At 43.5% G+C, this 14,342-nt stretch overlaps 1 protein-coding gene across 1 annotated transcript in view; it reads right to left on the bottom strand.

Moving 5' to 3' along the window:
• Positions 1 to 14,342, bottom strand: part of LOC124281588 (triple functional domain protein-like) — a 188,311-nt gene that overhangs the window by 145,345 nt on the left and 28,624 nt on the right. The window contains exons 15-17 of the mRNA XM_046717532.1: positions 9,281 to 9,390; positions 9,065 to 9,134; positions 8,614 to 8,703 (exon numbers count right to left, since the gene is read on the bottom strand). Coding sequence (XP_046573488.1) covers positions 8,614 to 8,703; positions 9,065 to 9,134; positions 9,281 to 9,390 — 270 coding nt within the window. The remainder of the gene's footprint in view (positions 1 to 8,613; positions 8,704 to 9,064; positions 9,135 to 9,280; positions 9,391 to 14,342) is intronic.

Here is a 14,342-nt window from a genome sequence, read left to right as displayed (position 1 = left end):
TTCTAATCCTCATGAGACGCGTGCACCAGCCTCGATGATGGCCCTCCATAGCAACTGTTCCTTGACCGCTATCATGGAAGGTTGCTTCTGATACAGTCTTCTCTTCACATTTACCTGCGAGACCTGTCTGTCACGGATGTCCAGGGACTACACCAGTTCGGACCTCTTGTACTGGCTCAGCAGCTTACATCAGCCCAACAACGCAGATGAGGGACGGTTCCGCATTCGCGTTACTACTTCCTTGTATATACTGAATATAAGTTGAACTGGATCTCAACCTTTTGTTCTCATTATATGGGTTTAAGAACTACTTCACTTGGCCTCCATACCATGGCATCGGAATATGGTCACCTAGCGTGGCCCTACGGACAGAGGTGTTCGACATTTACGCTTACTGATCTCTACTCCACGGAGCAATTCGCAGTGAAGTGTGACACTCCCGAATTCCAGTGGATTACGTTATAGCGTTCTGCCTCCAAACTGAACGTTAAACCTTGGAGATGCTGAGTTGTGTTTCTCTTTCACCCGCCTCGGTCGGTGTCTGGGGGGCCTTCTTGAAGCAGGGGCTGGCCCGATTCTAGTCACAAGACCTTAATTACGGGGGTACCTTGTAAATCGTGGCGAGGCGAGGCTTACTTGCTGAGTTGCGTCCCTTGTCTTGTACAAGGTTGTGGCCGAACACCACATCCCTCGAAAGCACCCATTTCCCTGGGAGTCGTTGTGCTTAGTAAGCCAAGGGGTTCTGGAGAACCCAATACAAGCATTGGAGTTACGTGCAAGCGTAACAGGCCTCCCTTGTACATCGCTATCTACGGTTGTCATCAGTCCACACAGCTCCAAGACCAGCTGTTGGCACTGTCCAGACAGAAGGGTAATCTGCGGCCCGCTGTCCAACCGTGGGATAAGTGCAAGTCGTGAGATAGGATAAGTTTAAAAATTTGGAAATTTTAATATAAATTGTATATTTATATACTTATTCTATCTCATGCGATGGATGCCCGCCCGGCCTCCCCACTACTCAGATTACAACGTTGGCTCCATGATGAGAATGATCATTCAAGGTAGTCACGTGGGCAATTAGTGGAGCATGCTGCAAGCTTTATTAGGAACTAGGAAGCTAATTAAGGAGAGCAGCATGGAGTGCACGGGCGAATGGACAAGAAGGCCTATGGAAAAAAGTTTACAGTCGTTCCACTAAAAGTTGAAGCAAGAGAGAGAGGTGCAAGTCGTGAGATATGATAAGTATATAAATATACAATTTATATTAAAATTTCCAATATGTTTATCATTCCTAAGCCCCCTTCTTTAAATGGTGAATACTGAATACTCAGCTAATTCTGGCTCCTTCATCAGGTGAATACCTAATACTCATATTCTCTGATTTTTTGTAATATATATTAAGACCAAACATACGAGAAAACTTTTCAAGTATAGCCACAGTATTTTCAAGAGATTGGGCTGATCCATCAAGGAGGAAGGAGGTGTCATCAGCATACTGGGAGATCCTGTGTTCAATGTTACCAATTGTAATCCCTTTTAAAATATCATAAATTAGGTGTCTCATTTAAAACCTTAATACTTCAAGGGATAAAAGGCTTCAGGGCTCTGTCAGTCTTAAAATACCCATGTCTGACCAATTCTCTACATGGGGGTCCCCTTGATTTTGCTTAGAATTAGGCATGCAGCCTTGGGTACTATCCGGTAGAACAATAAGGGTGACAGGGTTGTGAATATGTAATTTTTAGAGTAAAATTGATATTTTATACTTATCCTGACTCATGCTCTTTTGCTTGTCTTCTTCTTCTTGCGAACATAGTGGAACACTTGTATCTCCTTATTTGAAGCTCCCTTCAAAATAAAATCACTAATTGGTACTCACCACGAGTTGCTCCCCTTTGTCTCCCCTGGCGGGAAAGGTGTCGCCACCCTCTGGCCATGTGCTCCACTCTCTCCTGATTTAGCGAGCCCAACACTTGAATTTACAGGGAAATCCAAAGTGTTATGTGGGAGGATGGGAGGGCTAACCTCATGAGTCAGGATAAGTATAAAATATCAATTTTACTCTAAAAAATTACATATTTTTCCTTATCCTGACTCATACTCTTTTTGCTTGTAGCATCCTAATGAACGGAGGTGGGTAACAGAATACTTTGGATTTATAATTAGTGATTTTGTATAGATATACTGTAATATTCTCACGGAACTTCATGAAGGCTTAGATTTAGGATGTTTCCTGTATAAAGAAAACCATAGGTTATATAAAGCCATTAAAGGGGAATTACATTATGAATATATTGAACAATACATATAAATTATATATATATATATATAGGTGACTCTGATAGAGGCACTGAAATTGACTATATCCAAGTATATGCTTAAGGTTGAATACTTAAGCTGAACATATATACATAGCCCTAAAACTCCGTGAGAGTTATAGCTAGATGAGTATGTATAAAATACATATTAATCTTGTGAGGATAATATTTTAACGCTTCACGGGGACTGTCAGTTGCTGAGCCGAGGACCAGTGGTCCCAATGGTGAATGCCAGAGACATCTTCTGTAGTGATGTCTCTTAGGTAGTGATTAGCAAATACCATGTTAGATTTCCAATAGCATCCTTCCATAATCGTGTTCAAGGAACAGTTACCGCGGTATGGCGAGGGTAGAGGCCAGTGCCCTGATCTCATGTGGATTTGATGCTGTTGGTGGGTCCAAGCCTGCTGCCTTGTAGGCACGGAGAATGACAGTCCTTATCCAAATAGATATTGTGGTCCGTGACACTTCTGTTTGATTCGTAGGGCTTATAATGGGATGAATAAACGCTTTGAGAAATCTTCTCCTTGTTTTGATCGTCAGAAATAAACTTTGAGCTTCTTACCGACACAGTGATAGGTCTTGTGTATCTTGTGATCCGAGAATAGAGGATAGCCCGGGATGTGGAATAATCTGTCTGGTTGACCTGGCAGTTGATTTTTTTGCGATGAAATCCCATCTTAACCGAGGTGCTGTGTTATGATTGTCATCAAACTGTATCCTCTCAGAATCCAGAGCCGTGAATTTCAGACATTCTTGCTGCTGTGGCTAGCGATAGCAGAAACAATGTTTTCTGTGAGAGAAATTCAAAGTTTGTCGATTCCAAAGGTTCATAGACCTCACTCGTGAGGTGTTGTAACACTACATTCAGATCCCAAGCTGGGGCGGAACTTCCGCTTTGGTCCTCCAATCGGAAAGCTCGAGAGTAAGGCCAGTAACTCTGGAGATCTTGTCAATTTGACACCCGCTCTCATGGTGATTACAGAGCTGCGCCGCAAGATATGTTGATATCGCTGAACCTTTTAAATGTTTGTTTTGGCTTAGGTAACACAAATAGTCTGCCACTTGAGGTTGTGAAGCCTCTCTTGCTGTAAACCCTTTCTTTGTTGCATAATTTTCAAACTGTGCCACTTGTCGCCGCATTGCAAGTTACGAAGTTGAGTAACGTAGGCAAGCGCGACTGCTTTTGCCGCTTCTGGCAGAATATCCTCTCTTGTTTAAACACATTTGTATACAGTCCATACGCAGTTGGAACATTGCTGGCTTTCCGCACACTTGTTTGGTGTGAGGATGAATTAACAGGTTTGCCGCTTGGGTAGCTCCAGTGTTGGTTGACCCGATTTCTTGAATTAGTATGGGAAACCACGCTCTGGCCGCCAGTAGGGCTGACCAAAGTGAGTTGTAGGCTCTGTGTTTGTCTGATTTTCTGTAATACTTGAGGTATTATTGCTGGCGGCGAAACGCTGCGCGCATTGAGGCCTTCCCATGATAGACTTAGAGCCGCCCGCTGCCCAAGCTTGGGGGTCTGGGACTGGTGACACGTAATGTCGGTAGCTGATTGTTGAATCGCTGCGGGCTTAATAGGTCTATTAGCCGCTCCTAATTGCTTGATTATCTGTGCAAAAATTTCCCTGTTGATCATCCACTCTGTCGGTGATGGTAGATGAGGCCGAGAGAGAGAGCCGCCTGCTAGTATATTTCTGGTCTCGGAATGTGCACTGCTCTGACATGTAGATTTAGATCTTGTATTAAATCGAACAGTTGAAAGCTTAGGTTCAAAAGGTTCATCGATCTCGTTGAGCCTTGCTTGTTTATGTAGAACGCCACTGTCTCAATTGTCTGTATGGATCATTAGGCCGCATTTTGTTGTAGAAATGTGCTCCAATGTAGAATGGCGCTGATTACAGCTTTCATTTCTAGACTGTTTATATGGAGTTTGCATTCTTGCTGATTCCATAACCCTGATATCGCGTGGTTGGTGAGATGAGCTCCCCAACCTTGGAGTGACGCTGCCTACATACAGATGGGTTTTGTATTCCTGCTCTGCTAAACAAATCCCTTCGCAGACATTCGATTTCTTTGGTCCACCATAGTAGATGTGGTCTGAGATGTTTCGTAGACTGAATGGTTGTACATCGCTGAGATGTGCTGATGATGAGACCTGTAGGGGACGTAACTGTAATCTGCCTGTGACAGTCATGTCTTGGGCTGATGTGAGAAGACCTAGTAGGCTCTGCCATTGTCGAAAGTGGTAACGGAGAGATTAGAGCTGGTGGAATGGTCTGTTGTATCTTGAGCCAACGGTCTTCTGGTACCATAATACGGTTTATGATTTGTGATGAATCAATACCTAGGAACTGTAGGTCTTGGCGATGGTACTAGGTCCGACTTGCGTAAGTTTACTAACCAACCTAGTTGTGTTAGTAGCTTTATGATGTAATTTAACCGTAGTTTGAGACGAGAGGATCTTGATCTACTTGTATCCCGTCGTCGAGGTAAAACGCGACTCGCGTAGCCCTTGACGATGTAGAAATTTGATAATCGGTTTCGCTATCCTCGCGGAATAGCCAGGGGGCTGATGATATTCAATGGGAGTACTTTCCACTGGTAATGTAGCCCTTCTAGAGTAAATCGTAGGTATTTCCTGGAATCGGGATGAATGGGGATGTGCAAGTAGGCATCCTGTAGATCTATGCTGCCCATGTAGTCCATAGGATCTAATCATCTGGCTTAATCTGAGGTAAATGTATCATGCTAAACTTCGTGGTTTGGCGAGATAGTTCTTGTTGAAAAGCTCATGTTGTAGATGAGTCTGTATTTCTCCGCGGAGTTTTTCTTGGGAACTAGGAAAACTGGGGAGTAGAAACCTGGTTCGACGCTTTGCTTGATCTATTACTTCTATGGCCTGTTTGGATAGGAGTGATGAAACAGCCTCTTTATCTTTGGTAGTTGCTGGCGCTTGTAAATCTAACTTGGGGGTTTGATTGTCAGCGAGGCTTGGCCTGTAGAGGGATAATGAAACCGTGTTGAAGAATGTTGGAGACGTAAGGGTCTTGCAGCATTCCCCAGTTTTCCCAGTGTAGTTGGAGGCCCCCACCCACTTGAGCTGGTTGTACTGGAACGGCTGGGGTGGAAGACTCCAGTCGCTCCGAACCTGTGTTTCAGCTGCCTATAATTGCGGGAACCTCTGGGTGTCCTGCCTCTTCCTGATCCTCCTCTATAGTTGCCATATGGGCTTAATTTAAAAGAATCTTTACCTCTAGAGCTGGCTATCTTCCTGTCTCTTTGCTCTTTGTAGGCCCGTGAACTTAGATCTGCCTGAGTATCTTTGTGAAGTTCGACGAATGACGCTGGCTAGTGTGTCCATCGATCTAATCATAAGGACTTCCCTGAATCCTTAGAGACTTCCTTGGCTACTTTTGTTTCTTCGTCAAAGATGGATGTTGTCCACCACGGGCTGTATAAAGTGGGCTGTAAAGTTCTCCCCAATTACAGGAGGCGAGGAGGCCTTGACGACGAAGCTAAGGTCAGTGCTGCTGAAACAGATGTAAGATGATCCGCTAAAAACTGCTGATCTTTCTTTTGCATAAGTAAGGCAGAATAAATCATTCTATCATCTTCCGTCGTGGAATCCCGGAATCTAGTAATAAGAGTCTCATTGATCGCCCTAGATCTATTTAACCCAAAGAACATACGCCTCGGCCATGGTTTCTATATGAGCCAACTTATGATCATCCATCTTGTAAATCTTGTTCTTTACATCGCTGATGATCTTATAGTTCTCATCGATGTCCTGGGCCTTGTAGAAGGAGTCCATGTTATGCGGAGAACTTCTTGGCTTGAAAGTTGGGCAGATGTGGTATCTGAACTTTCGTGAGAGCTTTCTGGAAAGCTGCATCTAGATTCTGTGGCACTGCCGCAATCGGTCGATCGGGGTAGAGTGATTGCATCTGGATCATCTTCCTTCATCAAATACGCCTGAGCTGTATTGCCACTTTTAGATGGTGATGTGAGATCTAGGTTATTGACCATCCAATACCGTGATCTCTGCATCAGAAAATATGATTCCTCCATCATCCTCAAAACCATCATCATTAATAAATTGTAGATGCTCTTCGACTGCGCGTAGCTGTCTGTATATCTGATGAGGTTTGTGGCGATCTAGTTGACTTTGTGCGCCGCTTCTATGTGGAGATCTGATGGGTGATCGACCTGGTGATGAACGGAGTGGAGATCGCCTATGGGATGATCTTCTCGAGACTTGTGAGGTGAATGTTGATAGCTTCGCCGCTCTTCGGCAGTCCCTCGATGTTCTTCTAGACGATGAAGATCTGGAATCATATGTCCTTCGCTAATGCCTTCGCGAAGCTTCATTTGCGTCCGTCCGGGGATCGATGATATGACCTTCGGCGAAGGCTTCCGTGATGTCTGATGGTCTGAGTCCATATCTAGAGATGAAATCGAAGATGGTGATGATCTCCTCCCGCCTTCGCGAAGGCTGTACATCTAGGTCCTTCGTCAAGGTGGTGCGGACTTCCTTCAAGGCAGGTGACATCGCCTTGGCTGCTACGCTGACGGGGTGCCTCTGGGGTGCTGTTCACGCTGGAACCTTTCGCTGGCGGTTCGACTTCGCTTGCGCAGTTTGTAGTGGTCCTCCATGATGTTCATAATCTGCCGCATCATGTCTTCTGGGATGATCTGTGATTTAAAGTCGCCGGGCGCCTTTTTCGATGAGGTTCACATCAATGACGCCTGACGCCGGTGTGTAGAGGCATCAGGCTGCATGGAGATCTCTGCAGAAGTCACAGTCGCTGACACCGGTCGCCTTCTGTCGTAAGTCGGGATGATTATCGGCTGATCATCGTGAGAGGCCCAACTCTGCTGCTGGAACGATCTCGCTGAGAAAGTTCTTGCTGTCTTCGTAGATTTCCCTTTGAAGTTTATGCTGCCCTGGGTGTCCTCAATCTGCGCTTGAGATCGACGATGAGGCCCTCTTAGACTTAGTCTGCAATGACGGGATGTCTGGGGAGGCCGGTCGCTTCTTCGAGGTAACGGACTGGCGTCCCACGCCCTCTCCGCCGCAGGGGTCTCTAGCAGAACACCAGACGGAGAGGGGTCGATCGCTAGCAGCTGACTGGATGGAATATCTGGACTCTCTGCCATGTTTTGCCTTTTGTTTGCGTGATCTATCTGCAGCACGCCTTAAGACGCAAAGATGATATTTATTAAATGCAGAATGAGATAAATTAATGCAGTAACTGCAACGTGAATTAAACGCATTAACGCGAGAACAACTAGGGCATATTACATGTGGATCGGAGGCAGAAAACGTAATCTACAAATCGCATAGATTTTCATGAACGTAAAGTTAGCTGAACAATCACCTAATACACGTGGAATAAACAGTAGAAATAATATAATTAATCAATACAAATAGTAAAGGATACTAGCTATACCTCTATAGTAACCTATGAGAGGTAAAAACTAAGAGATTATCAAAGGATATGTGTGTAAGGAGACACAAGGCGCTCTCACATCCTGCTCACTGGGCGAAGAAGGAGAGAGTGAAGCACATGGCCAGAGGGTGGCGACACCTTTCCCGCCAGGGGAGACAAAGGGGAGCAACTCGTGGTGAGTACCAATTAGTGATTTTATTTTGAAGGGAGCTTCAAATAAGGAGATACAAGTGTTCCACTATGTTCGCAAGAAGAAGAAGACAAGCAAAAGAGCATGAGTCAGGATAAGGAAAAATAATGCTTTGGTAAACAGGGAAGTTCGATGTAAGCGTCGTTTCGGTGTTGATGCTAACACTGTTATCAAGCAAGTGATGGTGTTAGCATCTACACCATATCATTTCTTACATTAATAAAAAGACGTTGTATATCCATAGAACTCTCCCCGTTGTTCATCACACCAACTTCAAAATGCCACTCAAAGATGTAATGTTTTGGTAATCTATAATAGACCATGTGGATGCAGCACAAGGCTGCCGGTAACCACATCAACATGTTCTGTTTTAACTCACCATGTTGATGTGCAGTGATGACAACTCTACCATAGTGTGCAATATTTCTAATGCCTAAAAATATATACATCTAACAAGGTGAGAATTCAGAGCACCTGTAACAAACATGGACAAGCTGACTGTTCTCCTTCTTCTGAAGAATCTACATACAATGAAGGCACAGTGTATGTGCCACCACTGCAAATGTGGCCTAGCTGCACTGGGTTATTCTGTCCACCCATTTATAGTACAAGAGCAGTAACTCCACATCTAGTTCAGCTGCTGTCTTACCTCAAAGAAGTTGCCTGCTTGGTCCACTAACAAGGCATTGGAATCTGGTTTGTTCTTACAATAGGTCACATAAATAGAGAACTTCTCTGCCTGGAACAACAACAACATGAGGATTTGACATACAAATACTTCAATTAAATATTGCATACAGCTGAAGGGACACAAATAGTGTGTCTTTCTGCAATACAGACAGAAAATATTCTTCACTTTGACAGTATTTCAAAGAGGCAACAACTTCCAGTGGAGGGGAGATAACTCCAAGGATACACTTCACAATTAACGGTCTGCATTTGTTAAGCAGCAGTACGTCAGGATTAAACTGACTGAAATACTGATAAGTGTCTAAAGGTAAGCATCAAGGAACACAACATCAGCTTCTGGTTCGAAAACTTTAGTGACCATCCAGAATGCAGGATGCCACTTTAGTATAATTTCAACATGCAACACTCACCCACGTCACAAAGCAATGGCCAACATCTTCTGGAATTGTTTCATATTTCTCTAATTCTTTTAAAAATATGCTGCAAGAGAGAGAATAGGATTTCATAGCAATCTTGTCACAATTACAACAGTTTTTTAAGATTTTCCAATATAGAAGATAAAAGTCATGGGCAACAGATTTAAGAGATGCAGGTTTCGAGATTCTTCCATTCATCAGTCTACATACCTCTTATGGAATTCATAGATTTCATCCAGATTTCCAAATATAACTTTCTGTTTTCCCAGAATCCCTGGTGGTGTGTTGTTGCTGGGGTCGTCCATGACGTACATGTAGCACTAGGAGAAAACATAGGACATCAGTGTGCGGGCAGTGCAGGGTAACAGAACAACAAGTCAAAACTTCAGGAGAAATATTCATAACATTCTTTCTGTTAAGATGTACCATTTGTGACTGTGTGAGTGTTTGGGAATATTGAAGTGGCTCTACCTGGGTCTGGCAAACTTGTGACTGAAGGCATGACCAACATCACTTCCATCTGGGCATGGTGACACCGAATGAGCCATGTAATTATTTAGTTATTACTTATAGATGCTGGGGATGAATTGGGTACTCTTAGTTACTATTCCTTGTTAATGGGAACACCCACAGGGTTGTACATTGGTCTACATTAGGTATTACCTAACGATTAAGCAGACTAGCTGAAGTTCTACTGATGCACACATTGGTCCTACCTCAAACAAAACATTAACGCAACCAGATGCAGTTCTACTATTGCACACATTGGTCCTACCTCATACAGACGATTAAGGCAAACAGTTGCAGTTCTACTATTGCACACATTGGTCCTACCTCATACAGACGATTAAGGCAAACAGTTGCAGTTCTACTATTGCACACATTGGTCCTACCTCATACAGACGATTAAGGCAAACAGTTGCAGTTCTACTATTGCACACATTGGTCCTACCTCATACAGACGATTAAGGCAAACAGTTGCAGTTCTACTATTGCACACATTGGTCCTACCTCATACAGACGATTAAGGCAAACAGTTGCAGTTCTACTATTGCACACATTGGTCCTACCTCATACAGACGATTAAGGCAAACAGTTGCAGTTCTACTATTGCACACATTGGTCCTACCTCATAGAGAAGATTAAGGCAAACAGTTGCAGTTCTACTATTGCACACATTGGTCCTACCTCATAGAGAAGATTAAGGCAACCAGCTGCAGTTCTACTATTGCACATATTGGTCCTACCTCATACAGACGATTAAGGCAAACAGTTGCAGTTCTACTATTGCACACATTGGTCCTACCTCATACAGACGATTAAGGCAACCAGCTGCAGTTCTTATATTGCACACATTGGTCCTACCTCATAGAGAAGATTAAGGCAAACAGTTGCAGTTCTACTATTGCACACATTGGTCCTACCTCATACAGACGATTAAGGCAAACAGTTGCAGTTCTACTATTGCACACATTGGTCCTACCTCATACAGACGATTAAGGCAAACAGTTGCAGTTCTACTATTGCACACATTGGTCCTACCTCATACAGGCGATTAAGGCAAACAGTTGCAGTTCTACTATTGCACACATACTGGTCCTACCTCATACAGGCGATTAAGGCAAACAGTTGCAGTTCTACTATTGCACACATTGGTCCCACCTCATACAGACGATTAAAGGCAAACAGTTGCAGTTCTACTATTGCACACGTTGGTCCCACCTCATACAGACGATTAAGGCAAACAGTTGCAGTTCTACTATTGCACACATTGGTCCTACCTCATACAGACGATTAAGGCAAACAGTTGCGGTTCTACTATTGCACACATTGGTCCTACCTCATACAGACGATTAAAGCAACCAGATGCAGTTCTACTGTACTATTGCACACATTGGTCCTACCTCATACAGACGATTAAGGCAAACGGTTGCAGTTCTACTATTGCACACATTGGTCCTACCTCATACAGACGATTAAGGCAAACAGTTGCAGTTCTACTATTGCACACATTGGTCCTACCTCATACAGACGATTAAGGCAAACAGTTGCAGTTCTACTATTGCACACATTGGTCCCACCGCCTCATACAGACGATTAAGGCAAACAGTTGCAGTTCTACTATTGCACACATTGGTCCCACCTCATAGAGAAGATTAAGGCAAACAGTTGCAGTTCTACTATTGCACACATTGGTCCTACCTCATACAGAGAAGATTAAGGCAACCAGCTGCAGTTCTACTATTGCACATATTGGTCCCCACCTCATACAGACGATTAAGGCAAACAGTTGCAGTTCTACTATTGCACACATTGGTCCTACCTCATACAGACGATTAAGGCAACCAGCTGCAGTTCTACTATTGCACACATTGGTCCTACCTCATACAGAAGATTAAGGCAAACAGTTGCAGTTCTACTATTGCACACATTGGTCCTACCTCATACAGACGATTAAGGCAAACAGTTGCAGTTCTACTATTGCACACATTGGTCCTACCTCATACAGACGATTAAGGCAAACAGTTGCAGTTCTACTATTGCACACATTGGTCCTACCTCATACAGACGATTAAGGCAAACAGTTGCAGTTCTACTATTGCACACATTGGTCCTACCTCATACAGACGATTAAGGCAAACAGTTGCAGTTCTACTATTGCACACATTGGTCCTACCTCATACAGACGATTAAGGCAAACAGTTGCAGTTCTACTATTGCACACATTGGTCCTACCTCATACAGACGCATTAAGGCAAACAGTTGCAGTTCTACTATTGCACACATTGGTCCTACCTCATACAGACGATTAAGGCAAACAGTTGCAGTTCTACTATTGCACACATTGGTCCTACCTCATACAGACGATTAAGGCAAACAGTTGCAGTTCTACTATTGCACACATTGGTCCTCCTCCCTCATACAGGCGATTAAGGCAAACAGTTGCAGTTCTACTATTGCACACATTGGTCCTACCTCATACAGACGATTAAGGCAAACAGTTGCAGTTCTACTATTGCACACATTGGTCCTACCTCATACAGACGATTAAGGCAAACAGTTGCAGTTCTACTATTGCACACATTGGTCCTACCTCATAGAGAAGATTAAGGCAAACAGTTGCAGTTCTACTATTGCACACATTGGTCCTACCTCATACAGAAGATTAAGGCAAACAGTTGCAGTTCTACTATTGCACACATTGGTCCTACCTCATACAGACGATTAAGGCAAACAGTTGCAGTTCTACTATTGCACACATTGGTCCTACCTCATACAGACGATTAAGGCAAACAGTTGCAGTTCTACTATTGCACACATTGGTCCTACCTCATACAGACGATTAAGGCAAACAGTTGCAGTTCTACTATTGCACACATTGGTCCTACCTCATACAGACGATTAAGGCAAACAGTTGCAGTTCTACTATTGCACACATTGGTCCTACCTCATACAGAGAAGATTAAGGCAAACAGTTGCAGTTCTACTATTGCACACATTGGTCCTACCTCATAGAGAAGATTAAGGCAAACAGTTGCAGTTCTACTATTGCACACATTGGTCCTACCTCATAGAGAAGATTAAGGCAAACAGTTGCAGTTCTACTACTATTGCACACATTGGTCCTACCTCATACAGACGACGATTAAGGCAAACAGTTGCAGTTCTACTATTGCACACATTGGTCCCACCTCATACAGACGATTAAGGCAAACAGTTGCAGTTCTACTATTGCACACATTGGTCCTACCTCATACAGACGATTAAGGCAAACAGTTGCAGTTCTACTATTGCACACATTGGTCCTACCTCATACAGACGATTAAGGCAAACAGTTGCAGTTCTACTATTGCACACATTGGTCCTACCTCATACAGACGATTAAGGCAAACAGTTGCAGTTCTACTATTGCACACACATTGGTCCTACCTCATCATACAGAGATTAAGGCAAACAGTTGCAGTTCTACTATTGCACACATTGGTCCTACCTCATACAGACGATTAAGGCAAACAGTTGCAGTTCTACTATTGCACACATTGGTCCTACCTCATACAGACGATTAAGGCAAACAGCTGCAGTTCTACTATTGCACACATTGGTCCCACCTCATACAGACGATTAAGGCAAACAGTTGCAGTTCTACTATTGCACACATTGGTCCTACCTCATACAGACGATTAAGGCAAACAGTTGCAGTTCTACTATTGCACACATTGGTCCTACCTCATACAGACGATTAAGGCAAAACAGTTGCAGTTCTACTATTGCACACATTGGTCCTACCTCATACAGGACGATTAAGGCAAACAGTTGCAGTTCTACTATTGCACACATTGGTCCTACCTCATACAGACGATTAAGGCAAACAGTTGCAGTTCTACTATTGCACACATTGGTCCTACACTCATACAGACGATTAAGGCAAACAGTTGCAGTTCTACTATTGCACACATTGGTCCTACCTCATACAGACGATTAAGGCAAACAGTTGCAGTTCTACTATTGCACACATTGGTCCTACCTCATACAGACGATTAAGGCAAACAGTTGCAGTTCTACTATTGCACACATTGGTCCTACCTCATACAGACGATTAAGGCAAACAGTTGCAGTTCTACTATTGCACACATTGGTCCTACCTCATACAGAAGATTAAGGCAAACAGTTGCAGTTCTACTATTGCACACATTGGTCCTACCTCATACAGACGATTGGTCCTACCTCATACAGACGATTAAGGCAAACAGTTGCAGTTCTACTATTGCACACATTGGTCCTACCTCATACAGACGATTAAGGCAAACAGTTGCAGTTCTACTATTGCACACATTGGTCCTACCTCATACAGATCGATTAAGGCAAACAGTTGCAGTTCTACTATTGCACACATTGGTCCCACCTCATACAGACGATTAAGGCAAACAGTTGCAGTTCTACTATTGCACACATTGGTCCTACCTCATACAGAAGATTAAGGCAAACAGTTGCAGTTCTACTATTGCACACATTGGTCCTACCTCATACAGAAGATTAAGGCAAACAGTTGCAGTTCTATTATTGCACACATTGGTCCTACCTCATACAGACGATTAAGGCAACAGTTGCAGTTCTACTATTGCACACATTGGTCCCACCTCATACAGACGATTAAGGCAAACAGCTGCAGTTCTATTATTGCACACATTGGTCCTACCTCATACAGAAGATTAAGGCAAACAGTTGCAGTTCTACTATTGCACACATTGGTCCTACCTCATACAGAAGATTA

Source organism: Haliotis rubra, unplaced genomic scaffold, assembly GCF_003918875.1.
Source record: "Haliotis rubra isolate DU_JTF1 unplaced genomic scaffold, ASM391887v1 Scf285, whole genome shotgun sequence".
Taxonomy (NCBI): Eukaryota; Metazoa; Mollusca; class Gastropoda; order Lepetellida; family Haliotidae; genus Haliotis; species Haliotis rubra.
The sequence above is the reverse complement of the archived record's forward strand: the minus strand, read 5'-3'. Positions and strand labels throughout refer to the sequence as shown.